Below are 18,322 nucleotides of genomic sequence, written 5' to 3' on the forward strand. Positions count from 1 at the left end.
AAGGGTAGAACGGGCCTACCGGGTCGCAATACGCGGGCCCGGCTCGAACCAGTGCCCACGCCTGGTCCTGTTCCAGCTGCAGAGCTATAGGGAGAGGCAGATACTCCTAGAAGCTTCTAGAAATCTTGGAAAAGACCCCCAAGCTATGATCTATAAAGGTTCCAAGATCATGTTATTCCAGGACTTTTCTCCAGTTCTGGTCCGAAAGAGGAAGGCATTCGACGAGGCGAAGAAGCGTTTAAGGGACTTAAATATTCATTACTCCTTACGCTACCCAGCGACGCTACGCTTTAACCATGAAGGATCCGTGTATAACTTCGGATCGCTATATATGTGTATGTGTGTGTATAAGCTGGGGGGTTTGGTTGGTGTTGGTGGGGGGAGGTGGTTAACTTATTCTATTTTACCTCTGTCTTTAGGAGCGGGGTTGTTTCTCCCTTGTTATTTTGTATTATTATATTTAAATATTATTTGTTGAGGTTGTAATTTTATAGTTATATGTTTATATATGGTATTAACATTACCAAATATGGGCAGGGGTAGGGTGCTCACTGTTAACTCTAGCTTTGTATTATATCTGAATTCTCCTCATTTTATTGAGGAGCGCCTGGGTCAAGGGTGGGTCATTGGTTGGGAGAGGATATGATGGACTTTTGGAGAGGAAGTAACACCCCCTGGGAACAAGAGGGAAAATCTCTACTTAGATACGTTTATTTTTTTTTATTTAGAAATAGTTTTTTATTATACTGTTATGAGTGTATTAGAGAGCCTTTATTTTTGTAAATTTTATATACTTTATGCTTGGGATGTTCGGGGATAGGATTTCCCATCCCGAGGGGTCTCTGATTTGCTCAGATGATTATGGTTGATCAGTCGGTTAAGTGGTGCACCTGGAATGTCAAGGGGAGTAATTCGCCAGTCAAAAGGAAGAAAATATTATCAAATCTTAAGAAAGAAAGAGTTGATATAGCTCTCCTATAGGAGACGCACCTGTCGAATAAAGAACACTTGAAATTACGACAGGGTGGATTTGATCAGGCCTTTTTTTCTTCTTTTAGCTCAAAAAGCAGGGGAGTTGTTATTCTTGCTCAGAAGAATTTCCCTTTCAAAATCCTAAATCAGATAAAAGACGAATCTGGACGATATATTTTGATTAAAGCCCTCATAAATGGAGAGGAATATGGGATTTTAAATTTGTACTGCCCCCTGGAACACCCCTTTAAATTTATAACGGAAGCCTTTTCAAAAGTGATGGCTCTTGGTGCCAGTCATACAATTATAGGGGGAAGAATTTAATTGAATTATGGATCCGGAAATAGTTAGGATTCCCAAGAGTACTGCAAGAGTATCTCCCAGATCTAGACAATTGGTGGATCTGAACAAAGAATTAGGATTAGTAGATGTATGGAGATGTCTTCATCCACAGGGCAGAGATTTTTCTTTCTACTCCAATCCACATAAATGTCATACCAGAATTAATAATTTTTTTGCCCCCTCGATTTTTAAAAATTCCATATCATCCTGTAAAATAGGTAGTACAGCAATTTCCGACCACGCTGCTGTATATATGGAAACTAAGGCGAGGAACAATGGGACATCCCCTCGGCATTGGCGTATGGACCCCTTCCTAATGAAAGATAGTAAATTTGTAAAGTACTTCTCTCAAGAATTGAAAACTTTTTTAGAAATTAATTCAGGTATGGCTAGCAACCCATCAATGATGTGGGAGACCATCAAAGCTTACACGCGAGGTTTGATCATCTCCTACTCAGCGACCCAGAAAAAATTGAAAGGAGAACAACAGTGTCTGATTGAAGCTCACTTAAAAGCAGCTGAAACAGCATACACTGATAGACCTTCTATTATTAATTTGCAAAGGATTATGGCTCTTAGGACAGCTCTAAACACTACGTTTACTCAAATGGCTAAGAGGGAAATATTATTTGAATATGGCGACAAACCAGGTAGATACTTAGCATTTCTTGCAAAGAAAAAAAAGGCCCCTCAGACTATTACATCTATCAAGGAAAGTATGGGTATTTTGACTCATGATCATAAAAAGATTAATGCGATCTTTAGAGAATTTTATTCTGAGTTATATAAATCGCAGGATTGTGAAGATAGGACTAGGAGGATGCAGTCATTTTTTAAAAATTTGACCTTTCCGGGCCTAACTCCGGAACAGGTATCGGTCCTAAATGCTCCTCTAATAGTCCAAGAAATACTTGATGCAATTAGGCAACTTCAGAGCAGTAAGGCACCCGGCCAAGATGGTTTTTCAAGCTGAATTCTATAAAGAATTTACAGAAATATTGGCTGGTCCACTTATGGACATGTATAACTATGCATATAGTTAGGGCTGTCTCCCGCCTTCGCTGAAAGAGGCAAATATCTCTCTTATCCTTAAAAAAGGAAAGGATCCAGAAGATTGTACGTCATACAGACCAATATCCTTGCTAAATGTAGATTTTAAAATCCTTTCTAAAACGTTAGCACTGAGACTAGAAAGGGTACTGCCACATATTATAAAGGAGGATCAGATGGGGTTTATTAAGTGCCATAGATCATCCAATAATATTAGAAGGGTTTTGAATATGATTCAAGCCTTTCATCAGGGAAAGATACCAGGAGTAATAGTTTCATTAGACACGGAAAAGGCATTTGATAGGGTTGAATGGTCATATTTGTTTTACACATTGGAAAGGTTTGGCGTTGGACAGGAGTTTACCAAATGGGTCTCAACATTGTATAGTGATCCCAAAGCAGTTGTGGTTACCAATGAATTAGGTTCGGATAGCTTTAGTGTGGGTAGGGGCTGCCGTCAGGGTTGTCCTCTCTCGCCATTGTTATTTATGCTAATAATTGAACCACTAGCAGAAGCTATACGAGCTGATCCTAATATAACGGCCCCAAGGATTGGTACAGGTAAACATAAAATTACCCTTTATGCAGATGATGTTCTTCTATTCCTCAGTAATCCTCTGATGTCCGTACCTCGCCTAATCCATGTTTTTAATATATTTAGCGCATTCTCAGGCTATAAAATTAATTTTTCAAAATCAGAGGCTATGCCAATGGGTGGCCTTGCTATGACACCCCACTTAGTGGACGGATCCCTTTTTCCCTTTCGTTGGTCCCTGGAGGGTTTCTTATATTTAGGCATTTTTATTACTCCAGTATTTGGTCAGTTGTATAAGGCTAATTTTGTGCATTTACTGGAAAGGACAAGGCAGGACCTCCAGCGATGGGGAGACCTTCCAATTTCCTGGTTGGGTAGAATAGCACTAATTAAAATGAATGTCCTGCCCCGTCTCCTATATCCTATGAGAATGCTTCCGGTGATGCTGCCGAGGATGGCTCTACGTAAATTATATGGCTGGCTGGGTTCCTTTATCTGGAATCATAGACGGCCCCTCATTAAGCTGAAGAAGCTACAGCTTCCACAGGCAAGGGGAGGATTGGACTTCCCAGATTTTAGGAAATATCAGTTAAGTTCCCTATTAAGTTACATAGCTGATTGGGTCTTGGCTGATCCACAATCAATCTGGTTGGACATTGAGGCCTCTCAAGTAAAATACCCACTTACTAACCTTTTATTTTCAGACAAGAGGAAAATCATTACAGATCACTGTAAAAACCCTATAATACTAAACACAATTAAGGTTTGGAATATAATGCGGCAAAATGAGGGTAATTCACATAAAACATCCCCCTATGCACCGATCGTGGGACCATGGGGATTCCAACCGGGGTTTACAGATGCCACTTTTAAACTCTGGAGATCCAGGGGTATCTCATGTCTAGGGGACCTATTTAAAGATGGGGTCCTGATGTCTTTTGAACAGCTGCGTCAGAAATTCGGATTACCTAATGGAGACCTCTTTCGATACTTCCAAATTCGAGACTATATACAGATGAAGACTACGTTATTAGATAGTCTTTATAAATCAGATAGAGAATGTAGTGTCCTACGACCAGTGGGGGTATCTTCCGTCAGTACTATTTATCATTTACTACATGATGGAGTATTGGGAGATATGGACAATCTGCTTAAAACATGGGATCAGGATTTAGAACTAGAAATCTCGATAGAAACGTGGAATGATATTTGGGAAAACGCTAGAAGAATTACTATCTGTAACAGAACCCAGGCTATCCAGCTGAAGATACTTCATAGGGCCCACATAGCACCGGATCGATTGGCAAAATTTAAGGCAGGGGCATCTCCAATGTGTCCCAAATGCAAAATAGAGGTGGGCACTCTTGTACATTGCCTATGGACCTGATACAAGATCCGTAGATATTGGACTAAAGTAGCAAGTACCCTGACAGAAATTTTAGGAACGGAAATTAAAGTGGACCCTGTATCTCTCCTTTTGGGCTTTTTAAACTTTCCCTCCCTGGACATGTACGGGAAGAGACTATTTTCTATTCTCTCTTTCTGTGCAAGGAAAAATATTTTGGTGAACTGGGTGGCTGAGGGCCCCCCTGGACTTTTAAATTGGCACAGATTAATTATAGAATGTATTCCCCTTGACTTCCTTACAAATATGGTGCACCGAAATACCGAATTATTTTATAAAATATGGCAGCCCTTCTTGAATTACATAAATACAGATATTTCGGCTAGCCTAACAAGGGCTTTTATTTATTGAGATTACAAACCTGGCTGGTCTGGGACCCCTAGGAGAGGAATCCCGCACGAATACGGGTTTTATTACATCTGATATTAACACATTCCGAGCATGTAAGAGATTTAAATATACACTCTGGTTAGTTGTAGGTTAGATTAGTAGACAGTTGAGTTTTGTTGTTTTTTTTCTTTTTTGGTATTTTTTTTCTTTTGTTAAATTTTGGCTATTGTAAATTTGATTTAATTGTATATCAATGTTTGTATATGAGTTTTGTTTATTTTTGTAAACTTGTAAAAATGTTAAATTTCTAATAAAAAATCTATTTAAAAAAATGCCACTCTCCCTCCTCTCTTGCCTCCCTTTCTATCCTTCCTGTAGCATTTGTATCCTGGAACATCAAGCTGCCAGTCCTGCCCATCCCTGAGCCATGTTCCTGTAATTGCTATGATATCCCAGTCCCATGTTCCTAACCATGCCCCGAGTTCATCTGCCTTCCCTGTTAGGCCCCTTGCATTGAAATAAATGCAGTTTATTAGTCCTACCCTGTCCCTGCCTGCCCTGACTGTTTGACTCTCTTCTGCTCTCAATTGTACCAGTATCAGATTGATCTCTGTCTCCCCATCCCCCCCATCTTACTAGTCTAAATCCTCCCAAGCAGCTCTAGCAAATCTCCCCGCCAGTATACTGGTCTCCTTCCAATTAAGGTGCAATCTGTCCTTCTTGTACAGGTCACTTCTATCCCAAAAGAGATTCCAATGATCCAAAAATATGAACCTTCTCCCATACACCAGTTCCTCAGCCACGCATTCATCTGTTCTATCCTCCTATTCCTGCCCTCACTAGCTCGTAGCACTGGGAGTATTCCAGACGTTACTACTCTCGAGGACCTCCTTTTTAAATTCCTGCCTAACTCTCTGTAATCAGCCTTCAGAATCTCAACCTTTTCCTTTCCTATATCGTTGGTTCCAAAGTGGACAATGACTTCTTCTGGTGCCTCTCCCCCGTGAGAACATTCTGCACCCTCTCTGAGACATCCTTGATCCTGGCACCGGGGAAGCAACACACCATTCTGATTTTTCGCTGCTGGCCACAGAAACGTCTGTCTGTATCTTGGACTAGAGAATCCCCTAGAACACAATTGACGACTTGGAATCTGACGTACCCCTCGTTGCATTAGAGCCAGTCTCAATACCAAAAACTTGGCTGTTCGTGCTACGTTCCCCTAAGAATCCATCACCCCCTACATTTTCTAAAACAGCATACTTGTTTGAAATGGGTATAGCCACAGAACACACCTGCACTAGGCATCTACCTCTCTTACCTTTCCTAGAGTTAACCCATCTATGTGACTGTATCTGAGACTTTCCCCCCTTCCTATAACTGCCATCCATCACATACTGTTGCTGATGCATTTTCCTCATTGCTTCTAACTGTCTCTCCAACCGATCCATTCGATCTGTTAAGATTCGCAACCTACCATTTATTGCAGGTATAACCCACAGAAACCCTTAAACTCTCTTTTAGCTCCCACATCTGACAAGAAACACATATCACTCTACTAAAGGCCATTTTTGCTCCTTCACAATCTGAAAATAACACCGTCTTATTCCTCTACTAAACACTGCCCCAGGTTAGATTAATAGTTACAGCTTATATTTTAAGTTTAATCAAGAGACATATCTCAAAAGGCATATAATCAAGAAAAAACCCACTCTACTCATTACTGCAGAGTTTCTGTAGGCCACTTAAAACAATTAACTTATCTGATTCTGTACTGTGAACTTCACCCAAATAGTTCCTCCAAGATCAGTTGTGAATTTCACTGTTTGTTAATTTCCCCAGACGCACTCCGATGTCCAGCGATATATGAATTCAAACAGCAAAGGCAGTAACTGTGCAGGTTCACTCTGATGTCAGTTTCTTTCTCTCTCTCTCTCTCTCTCTCTCTCCTGCACTGACCTCACCATCTGCTTCCTTTGTCTGTTCTTCTCCCTTTTAAAACTGCTGTTGTTGTGATTTTTTTTTTCTGAAGTTCCAAGACAATGCAACTGCTCCTGGAATTTGAGGAAATCACCTCCAACATCCAAGATACCTCAAAAAAGGAGCAGCTGTTACAGCCAGAAATTTTTCCCATCCTCCATCTTGGAAATCTAAAGTCCCATTGGTCCTGACACCTAACTTCTCACATCTAGCCTGAAGCCCCATGACTCAAAAAGCCTCCAGCCGCGCAGATGGCCTGGACACTACTTTCACTCATCTGTCCTGACAAGCTTTACCCCCAAACTTTGATATGCCCCCAACCCCCACCTCTGCCAGCCCTGACACCCCCCCCCCCCGCAAACTACCCTAAACACCCCATCTCTTATCTGCCACCATTACCCACCCTACTCTCACACTACTGCCACCCTAGCCCCACACTTAGCTTTACCCTTTCACAGTGGTTATCAAAGTTTCTGGATCTACTATTAGACATTAAAATCCGAGGACAGGGTACAGCAAACTTTTTATTAACCAATATCTATGGGACTAGGAGTGTGCTGACTGATCAAACATTGTGGTTGATCAGAAGATCCACATACTACCTAATGGAAATATAATGCAGGAGTATACACATCACTGTTATACTTTATTTACAGCATAAATCACTTAAATAATAATGCAACTTTGCCTTAAGTAAAACTTAGACCAGAAGACATCGGAGCAGAAATTAGACCATTCAATCATGGCTGATAAGTTTCTCAACCCCATTCTCCTGCTTTCTCTCCATAACCCTTGATCCCTTTGATACTCAAGACCTATCTATCTCATCTTAAATATATTCAATGACCTGGCTTCCACCGTCTTCTGTAGCAATGAATTCCATTGCTTCACCACTCTCTCGCTGAAGAAGTTTCTCCTTATCTCAGTTCTGAAAAGTCTTCCCTTTACTAAAGGCTGTGCCCTCAGGACCTAGTCTCTCCTACCAATGGAAACATCTTCCCAACATCTACTCTGTCCAGGCCATTCAGCATTCTGTATGTTTCAATTAGATTCCCTCTCATCCTTCTAAACTCAGTATAGACCCAGAGTCCTCAAACGTTCCTTACTGGTTAAAGCTTTTCATCGTTGGTTCCATTCTTGTGAACCTCCTCTGAACACACTCTCGGGCAAGTGCATCCTTCCTGAGATATGGGGCCAAAAACTGCGTATAATACTCCAAATGTGATTTGATAAAAACCTTAAAGAAACTCAGAAGTACATCCCTGCTTTTACATTCAAGTTCTCTCAAAATAAATGCCATCATTGCATTTGCTTTCATAACTACTGACTCAACCTGTAAGTTTACCTTGAGAGAATCCTTGGCTAGAACTTTTAAATCTCTCTGTACTTCAGACTTCTGAATTTTCTCACCATTTAGAAAATAGTCTATGCCTCTATTCTTCCTACCAAAGTGCATGACCGCACACTTTCTCACATTGCACTCCATCTGCCACTTCTTTGCCCTCTCTCTTAACCTATCCAAATCCTTCTGCAGCCTCCCAGCCTCCACAATGCCACTTGACCCTCTACCTATCTTTGTATCATCTGCAAACCTAGCCACAATGCCCTCAGTTCCTTCATCTAAATCATTAATGTATAAAGTGAAAAGTTGTGGTCCCAACACTGACCCTTGTGGATCACAGCTTGTCACCGGATGCCATCCTGAGAAGGACCCTTCTATTCCCACCCTCTGCTTTCTGCCAGATAGCTAAGCTTCTATCCATGCTAGCACCTTGCCACTAACATCATGGTCCCTTATCTTACGTAATAGCCTCTTGTGTGGCACCTTGTCCAAGGCCTTCTTGAAGTCCAGGTATATAACATCCATTGGCTCTCCTTGGTCTAACCTGCTCATTAGTTCTTCAAAGAATTCTAGCAGATTTGTCAGGCATGACCTCTCCTTGCTGGCTTTGTCCTATTTTACCATGCACTTCCAAGTATTCAGAAATCTCATCCTTTACAATGGATTCCAGGATCTTACCCATGACTGAGGTTAGGCTCATTGGTCTGTAATTTCCTATCTTGTGCCTTACTCCCTTTTTAGGGAGTCTCACATTAGAAATTTTCCAGTCCTCCAGGACCCTCCCTGATTCAAGCGATTCCTGAAAGATCACCACAAATGCATTCAGCTATCTCCCTTAGAACTCTAGGTTATATTTCTTCTGGTCCAGGTAATTTATCCATCTTCAGGCCATTCTACTTGGTGATGGCCACTATACGTAACTCTGCCCCCTCACTCTCTTGAATTTTTGGGATATTAGTCATGTCTTCCACTGTGAAGACTGATGTGAAGTAATTATTCAGATCCTCAGCCATTTTCCAGTGACCCAATGTCCACTTTTGCTTTTCTTTTGCCCTTTATGTGTCTAAAGAAACTCTTACAGTTTTCCTTTATATTACTGGCTAGCTTACCCTCATATTTAATCTTCTCCTTCTTTATTTCTTTTTTTTGTTCCTCTGTTGATCTTTGTAATGTTTTGGTTTTCCACTGCCCTTTGCACACGACGTGCTTTCTTTTACTTTTACGCTATACTTGATTTCCCTCATTAGCCTCATCTTCCCTGTACCATGCTTCTTTTTCCTTGGGATTTATCTCTGCTGTATCTCCTGAATTACTTCCAGAAACTCCTGCCATCGCTGTTCCACTGTCTTTCCTGCTAGGTTCCTCTCTGTCAATTCTACCCAGCTCCTCCCTTATGCCTCTGTAGTTGCTTTATTCAGCTGAAATACCATCTTCTCCCTCTCTAATTGCAGAGTAAATTCAATCATATTATGATCACTGTTCATAAGGGTTCCTTCACGTTAAGCTTCCTTATCAAACCTGCCTCACTGCACAACACTAAACCCAGCTTGTAGGCTCCACAAGCTACTCCAAAAAGCCATCTCATCTAAATTCCACACATTCCTTTTCTTGCAATCCACTTTCCCAGTCCACCTGCATATAGAAATCCCTCATGATTACTGTAACTTTGCCTTTCTTACACATCTTTTCTATCTTCTAGTCCATCTTGCTTTCCAGCTCCAGAATACTGTTTGGAGGCCTGTACATAACTCCAACAATTTTTTTTTTACCTTTTGAGGTTTCTCAATTCTACCCACACACATTCGACACCATCTGACCTACTTTGTTTCTTTCTATTGATGTAATTGCATTTCTTACTAAGAAGGAGAAAGTGAGGAATGCAGATGCTGGAGATCCGAGCTGAAAATATGTTGCTGGAAAAGTGCAGCAGGTCAGGCAGCATCCAAGGAGCAGGAGAATCGACGTTTCGGGCATAAGCCCTTCTTCACGAATGAGGAAAGTGTGTCCAGCAGGCTAAGATAAAAGGTAGGGAGGAGGGACTTGGGGGAGGGGAGTTGGAAATGCGATAGGTGGAAGGAGGTCAAGGTGAGGGTGATAGGCTGGAGTGGGGTGGGCACGGAGAGGTCAGGAAGAAGATTGCAGGTTAGGAAGGCGGTGCTGAGTTCGAGGGATTTGACTGAGACAAGGTGGGGGGAGGGGAAATGAGGAAACTGGAGAAATCTGAGTTTATCCCTTGTGATTGGAGGGTTCGTAGGCGGAAGATGAGGCGCTCTTCCTCCAACCGTCGTGTTGCTATGGTCTGGCGATGGAGGAGTCCAAGAACCTGCATGTCCTTGGTGGAGTGGGAGGGGAAGTTGAAGTGTTGAGCTACGGGGTGGTTGGGTTGGTTGGTCCGGGTGTCCCAGAGGTGTTCTCTGAAACGTTCCACAAGTAGGCAGCCTGTCTCCCCAATATAGAGGAGGCCACATGGGGTGTAGCGGATGCAATAGATGATGTGTGTGGAGGTGCAGGTGAATTTGTGGCGGATATGGAAGTATCCCTTGGGGCCTTGGAGGGAGGTAAGGGGGGACATGTGGGCTCAAGTTTTGCATTTCTTGCAGTTGCAGGGGAAGGTGCCGGGAGTGGAGGTTGGGTTGGTGGGGGGTGTGGACCTGACGAGGGAGTCACGGAGGGAGTGGTCTTTTCGGAACGCTGATAGGGGAGGGAAGGGAAATATATCCCTGGTGGTGGGGTCCGTTTGGAGGTGGCGGAAATGACGGCGGATGATAGGCTGTACATGGAGGTTGATGTGGTGGTAGGTGAGGACCAGTGGGGTTCTGTCCTGGTACATGGAGGTTGGTGTGGTGGTAGGTGAGGACCAGTGGGGTTATGTCCAGGACAGAACCCCACTGGTCCTCACCTACCACCCCAGCAACTTCCATGTACCAGGACAGAACCCCACTGGCCCTCACCTACCAACCCAACCTCCATGTACCAGGACAGAACCCCACTGGTCCTCACCTACCAACCCACCAACCTCCATGTACCAGGACAGAACCCCACTGGTCCTCACCCACCACCCCATCAACCTCCATGTACAGCCTATCATCCGCCGTCATTTCCGCCACCTCCAAACGGACCCCACCACCAGGGATATATTTCCCTTCCCTCCCCTATCAGCGTTCCGAAAAGACCACTCCCTCCGTGACTCCCTCGTCAGGTCCACACCCCCCACCAACCCAACCTCCACTCCCGGCACCTTCCCCTGCAACTGCAAGAAATGCAAAACTTGCGCCCACACCTCCCCCCTTACCTCCCTCCAAGGCCCCAAGGGATACTTCCATATCCGCCACAAATTCACCTGCACCTCCACAAACATCATTTATTGCATCCGCTGCACCCCATGTGGCCTCTTCTATATTGGGGAGACAGGCCGCCTACTTGCGGAACGTTTCAGAGAACACCTCTGGGACACCTGGACCAACCAACCCAACCACCCCGTAGCTCAACATTTCAACTCCCCCCTCCCACTCCACCAAAGACATGCATGTCCTTGGACTCCTCCAACGCCAGACCATAGCAACACGACGGTTGGAGGAAGAGCGCCTCATCTTCCGCCTAGGAACCCTCCAACCACAAGGGATGAACTCAGATTTCTCTAGTTTCCTCATTTCCCCTCCCCCCACCTTGTCTCAGTCAAATCCCTCGAACTCAGCATCGCCTTCCTAACCTGCAATCTTCTTCCTGACCTCTCCGCCCCCCACCCCACTCCAGCCTATCACCCTCACCTTGACCTCCTTCCACCTATCGCATTTCCAACGCCCCTCCCCCAAGTCCTTCCTCCCTACCTTTTATCTTTTCTTACTAAGAAGTCAACCCCACCCCCCTCTGCCCACCTGCCTTTTTGATAGATGTATATCCTCGAATATTCAGCTCCCAATCCTGATCACCTTGCAGCCATGTCTCTGTGATGCCCACTCTGTCATACTTGCCAATTTTGATCTGTGCCGCAAGCTCATTTACCAGCAGACAGCCTTCTCACTTGCATCCTCATCTGATTATTCAGACATTGTGGAGGTCATGATACTACAGTAAACTCCTGGTATTTGCTGTACATAATCTTTGCCAGTTTATCCAGAGTGCTGGTTCAAACAAAGTTTGCTGTACATTGATTACTGCAGTAGGTTAGACTTCCCCAGACTACCCTGCAATATCAGGGAGCTGCGTTGATTTTCACTATGTTTCCTATTTCTGAAGGAGCTGGGATCAAATTTTCCGTTTGAAATGTAGATCTTAATTCTAACATAAAAAAAAGCGTGAACTAGCAATCCAACTGTGACTGTCAATCTTCAGAATATCCAGTCCACTATGTTGCTGGTTACATTTAAGGAACAATGATGGGATTATAACTCTCTCACTTTTTGTTAAATGAAAAACCAAAAAAAAATTCAACACATTGAATTTTCTGACAAGTATTTCATAACAAATATTTTCTTACCAGCAGGGTCTATCTGAGGTTCAAATGTCTCCCATACTACAGCTGAGAGATCATCAGGAGATAGACTCCACACGCCAACACCATCTGCAGAACCGGCTGCCATAGCAGCACCTAAAGCAGTTGTTTCTGCCATAGCTGGTTTTACTGAAACAAACAAAACATCAAATATGTTGCACTTGCTTTCTATATGCTTAGATTATTGCTACATTGTTTGTAAATGTAAGTACAATCACAAAAGTTATCAGACTTTAGTACTATGTGCAGTACATTTCACATACAGATATCACAAACACTCCTTGTTCAAACAAAAACAGAACCTGCAGTGGTTTTCACTGTATTTCAGTATGAATTTAGCACTGTTAGAGTCATTGACCCTCTATCACCATATTCATATGAAAAAGAAGATATCTGCTTGAAAAGAGGCAAATTATGTAAACCTTGCAACCCTTAAAAGGGAAACACCACAATATGCCAAGTTCTAACTATTAAGTATGAATTCTGTTTTCAAAATGGGTTAAACCATGTCAATTCCCCTACATCCATTAACTCTGTGCTCAATCACTTACAGTGGTTCTAGTCAAACATACACCCATCTTCTGATCAGCAGCCAATCAGGAGATCACTTTCCACTGTCACCCATTGAAAATTCTCATTCTCCTCCTTGAAACAGCGACAAAGCTTACCTTTTACTCACTCCATTTCAATGATCACCTTCCATACACATCCCCCAACAATACACATTACTACCTTCACATCAAACCCTCAACCCACTTGAAAATGCTGCTCCTTCCTGACAATGCTTCCACTAGCCCCCTCACGACAGTGATTCCCCTTCACTCCCTTGACAATGCTGCCCCTTTAACCTCTAAATAATGCTTCTCCTTCTTCCTGACAGTGTAGCAGCCCCTTCCCCTCCAGGTGATTGAGCTTTATCAGGGCTGGGAAGACTGCTGAGCGCTATATTGGATAATAGGAAGGGTGGTGCTGTGTCGATAGGTGGCTAAAAACTGTCAGGTTGAAGCTCTGGGTAGGTAGGCAAGTTCTTTCCTCAAATCATTCACTTTTAGAAAGGACAAAAGTAGTGTGATTTTATGTTTTTGGAGGAATATTATTCAGTACTTTAAATCAGATTTTTTTTAAGGTTTGGAATTGTGCACCCTTACCTACTGGTATACAAAGAATATCTGATTGGAGTTGCATCATTATTTTGTTAGCAGTCATTCCTCCATCCACCTGGAGACTGCTCTGATTGATTCCAGATTCTTTATTCATGGCCTCAAGAAGCTAAAAGAAGCACACACAATGACTAAGCAGTCACAAAAAGTAGTAATAAAAGCACAATTAAGTTAATATTTGTTCTTGTTGTCCTTCTAATGTACTCTTTGTTAACCTCATGCAATAAAAAATGTTATGAAATAAATGAAACTTCAACAGTATTAGTGTGCACATTATACACAATCTAAGATAAATTTGATTGGAAATGGTAATTTTTAAGATTAAATGGTCACTCCCAATATTGAGTTTACAACAGAATGCAGTTTAGACAACTAAGTGCTAATTTCACCATCCACACTTCATTCAAGTATGGCTTCCATTGTTAACATGGAATGACTCCAACTACCTTGTAGTGTTTAAAATTTTAACACCGTTTTAAGAACTGGTTTCATTACAAATGCCAGCAAAGTATGGAACTAATGCACAGGAGCTAAAACAGAATGAGATTAAAAACTCAAAACATAGCAGCACTGGATCCCAACATAGGTAAAATACATATGGAGAGCAAATTGTAAAATATTTGGGATTAGAAGGAATCCGGAGTGACAATAACTTTCAGAAACTTGGCTTCATTTCTTTGGGAGTTGGAGGTAAACTTTCCCTTTTTTTCAACTAAAAAGACCCAGTTTTTTTTGGAGTTCTGCCAGGATATTGTAGACTGAGGTTTCTTCAATCCAATTGAGATCAATTACAAATACTTTTACATGGTGAACCATAGACACTTGCTGTCATTATACCCCTGCACACTCTCTTCGTTTCTTACAGACTTGACCAGTGTCAGAAAGTGATAGTGATACTTCTTTAAGAAAATGCTTTGCAAGCTGATTCTGTTATGATTTCCTATGGACTCTCCACTCTATTAAAGTCCATTAATATAAATTACACAGACTATGGATTCATGAATAAAGGCCAAATAGCTATTCTTTAAATTCTCAACTTCATTCTATCTCAAAACTAAATAGACAGCTTAAAACAGAACTTTACAAAACTCGACGTTCCTAAGTTTTTCTGGGTTTGGATACTTCAGACTAACCTTTGTCACTATCAGCACTGATGCTTTTGTCTTGGACTATAGGTGTGAATTCATTGCATTTTCTCTCCAATAAAATTACCTGCTTTCTCCCTTTACTCATTACTGCCTAAACTACCCGCTCGTCTGGCAAAAGAATTCTGAACAGGATATACAATCCCTTTGTTCAATTTTCCCCTAAATGATAGTCCCAAAACATAAGAGTCTCACAAAAGGCTTTTGTCATCAGTGATGGAAGGACTCATCAGCAGAGCTATAAAACAGCAGTTAGCAAAAACCCCTCAATTACATTTAATGATTCTGACCAGGACAATTTTGTAAAATAAAGTTAAACTTCAATCCAGAGTACCCATTAGCTTACCTCACGGGTTTGAAAGGCAACAGCTTCTAGTGCAGCAAATGCAATATGATTTCTATTTGTATACTGGGTAATGCCACATATTATTCTACAGAAAAGAAAAAAAAATAAGGTAAAGTAAATATGTAGATACTATTTGTATGGCATAAAAGGTATCAATATTCTATGATTTAGAAGAAATTATTATTCAATAGATTTATTTATCAACATTTACCATTAATTATTAAGGAGTCTGTTCCCTATGTAAATCAAAATACTTTGAGGTGGTGAACAATTTTCACCTCAATACCTAATCACTTTGTGTATTTACTAGATAACTGCAGTTGGGGTACAACAAACTATTTTAGCAACAGAACTAACTACTTGAAATTCTATGATGTATTTCAAAGCTGAAAATCTGTCTGTAATATTGGATAACAAGCAGGAGGAGAAGAGGATACCTGAGAATTTGTGCAAAGTTAGAAGGTTAATGTGGTCAGCTAGGGCATACTGGGGATTAGTTTACCAAGTTTCAAGATTTTAATATTTTTACATTTTAATATTCTTACTGTTGAACAATTAGATTTTTTGACAGCATATGATTTAGCTAGTCACTTTACTATTAGTATTATGGTACAACTCCAGTATAGTCAATTTGCTTATTCAGAGAAGCGAGAGATTTAAGAAATCACTGTTGATATTACATATTTTTATATTTAAAATAGTGAAATAAGTAGCTATTGTCTTTGGCTAACAAAATAGAAGTTATTAAACAGTGATTACAGATTTAAATCAGAATCAACAAAGCATGTAAATCTGATTTAAAATTATAGATTAGACATTTTTAAAAGGTGAGCACTTAATAGAGTATGCCAAAATAACATTCAAAATCATGTACAACTACAGGATCAGAATGTGAAATGTTGGGTACAATCACACAACAGTATAGGTTCTACAGTACTGAGTACTGACCATAGAAACACCCAGTGCTTTTCAGAGATCATGACATTGCATTTGCTATTATGTTAAGACTGCTACTGCGTACTGAAACCAAATGAATTTACAATGTATTATGGCATTGATGAAAAAATAAGTTCTTACCCTCTTGCAGTAGTATCCCAATATGGTGCGTATAACCCTGAGAATGCTGGCACAAAATAGCAACCATGGGAGGAACCCACAGAAGCAGCAAGTTTCTCTGTAAGAAATTGGATAAAACGTAGCAATAGTTCACGTTAAATAAAAGCAAAAATACAATTTTCAAATGAAAAATTGAAACAATTTGCTCAAAGTGAGGTTTAAAAATTACTGCCTGTTAAAAGAAATGCTTTGTGATCCTACGTTCCTGTGCATTTTCACACCTTTTATTTAGTGTAATAATATCCATACAAAAAATATGCTTCTCTCAAAAATTAGAATCAGCATTAAGCAGAGGCAAAGCAATGTGTTCACAAAATTTTCAGTTGGCAGTCTTCCATTTCATAAGACAAAGGTTTGTGTTTAGAGGTCAACTCTTGAAAAAAAAATTGCTTGTTGTAGGTCAGGAGCCCCACTCCAGAAATTTGGATTTGAAATTACATGAGCTGTAAACACTTGGCACTGATTTGTGTGCTCCTGCATATAACACAAAACCTGCCACCTCCAGAATGGTTTATTTAACTTATTAATTAAATTATTAAATTATCTGTCAAAGAGAGAATAAATCACAAGATAATGATGGTAGTAAAGGAGGCAGCACATTAATTACGGGTGACTTTAGTTTTCAAGTAGATTGGGAAAATCAAATAGGCAAAGGTATCCACGTGGAAGAATTCATAGAGTGTCTTCAGGATAGTTCCTAGAACAATGTGTTATTGATCCATACAGGGATCAGGCTATTTTGGATGTGGTAATGTAGATGGTAATATCCTAATAAACTATTTCAGAGCAAATGATTCCCTAAAGGATCAGTAACCAAAGAATAGAGAATATAGAAATTTAACATTCAGTTTAAGAGGGAGAAATTTGGGTGTGAAACAACAGTGTTAAATAAGAGTAATTCCATTGATAAAAGCAAATTTGGCTGGATTAGTCTGGGAAAACAAGATTAGCAGAAAAGACAGTTGAGGAACAATTATAGATACTTGAGAAAAGTATCTACTCAAAGTAAAGATATATCACAACAGAAAGGAGGAGAGATTCTATAGAAAGGGGATAGACCGATCTTAGTTAACCATGGAAGTTAAGGGTAGGATCAAATAGAAAGAAAAAAAACAATAACAGACCATGTAGCAAAGATTAATGGTAAACCAGAAGATGGGCAATGTTTGCAATACTATCAAAAGATTGCCAAACCACAATAAAGGGGGAGTAAAAAGGGAGAAACTAAACAATGAAAGCTAACTAGCAAGTCATAAAAAATGGACAGATACAGCATCTAAGGAGGAAAAGAGACCAACATGAACAGAAGCCCCTGAGAGAATAAGGCTGGGAATTTGAAATGGGGGCTAAGAAATGATACTTTGCATCAGCCAGCACAATAGAAGATACTGATAACATTCCAAAAATACTAAATAATCAAGAGGCAAAGGAAGGTATGAGAGAAAATAAGTACAATAATTACTTCTGGAGAAAAAAGTGCTAACAAAACTAATGGGGCTAAAGGCTGATAAGTCCCCTGGATCTAATGAGATGCAGCCAAAGATATTAAAGGAAATAACTACAGACAGAGTAAACATATTGGTAGCAATCTTCCAGGAATCCTTAGGTTCTGAAAATATTGTGGGGTAGCATGGTGGCTCACAGCGCCAGGGTTTGATTCTAGCCTTGGGCAACTGTCTAAGTGGAGTTTGCACATTCTCTTCATGTCTGTGTGGGTTTCCTCTGGGTGCTCCCGTTTATTCCCAAAATCCAAAGATGTGCACGTTAGGTGAATTGGCCATGATAAACTGCCTGCAGTGTTCACGAATATGTAGGTTGGGTGCATCAGTCAGGGTTAAGTATCAGGGAATAGGTCTGTGTGGGTTACTCTTTGAAGGATTGGTGTGGACACTTTGGGCCGAAGAGACTGTACCCACACTGTAGGCATTCTAATTCTAATTCTGATTGCAAAACTGATCATTTAACACATTTACTTAAAAAGGGAAGGAGACAAAAAACAGTATCTGAGAGACCAGATAGCTTAACATCTGTAATTGAGAAAATGCTAGAGTCTATTATAAAAGGGGGCGGGGGGTAATAGTAAATCATTTGGGAATGTCAAATGTGA

General features: G+C 40.9%; 1 protein-coding gene across 1 annotated transcript in view; it reads right to left on the bottom strand.

Moving 5' to 3' along the window:
* The window catches only part of LOC140486206 (glycerol kinase), a 110,467-nt gene that overhangs the window by 18,944 nt on the left and 73,201 nt on the right, over window positions 1-18,322 (bottom strand). Inside the window, exons 14-17 of the mRNA XM_072585024.1 lie at window positions 16,177-16,273; window positions 15,100-15,184; window positions 13,597-13,717; window positions 12,434-12,577 (exon numbers count right to left, since the gene is read on the bottom strand). Coding sequence (XP_072441125.1) covers window positions 12,434-12,577; window positions 13,597-13,717; window positions 15,100-15,184; window positions 16,177-16,273 — 447 coding nt within the window. The remainder of the gene's footprint in view (window positions 1-12,433; window positions 12,578-13,596; window positions 13,718-15,099; window positions 15,185-16,176; window positions 16,274-18,322) is intronic.

Source organism: Chiloscyllium punctatum, chromosome 15, assembly GCF_047496795.1.
Source record: "Chiloscyllium punctatum isolate Juve2018m chromosome 15, sChiPun1.3, whole genome shotgun sequence".
Classification (NCBI taxonomy): Eukaryota; Metazoa; Chordata; class Chondrichthyes; order Orectolobiformes; family Hemiscylliidae; genus Chiloscyllium; species Chiloscyllium punctatum.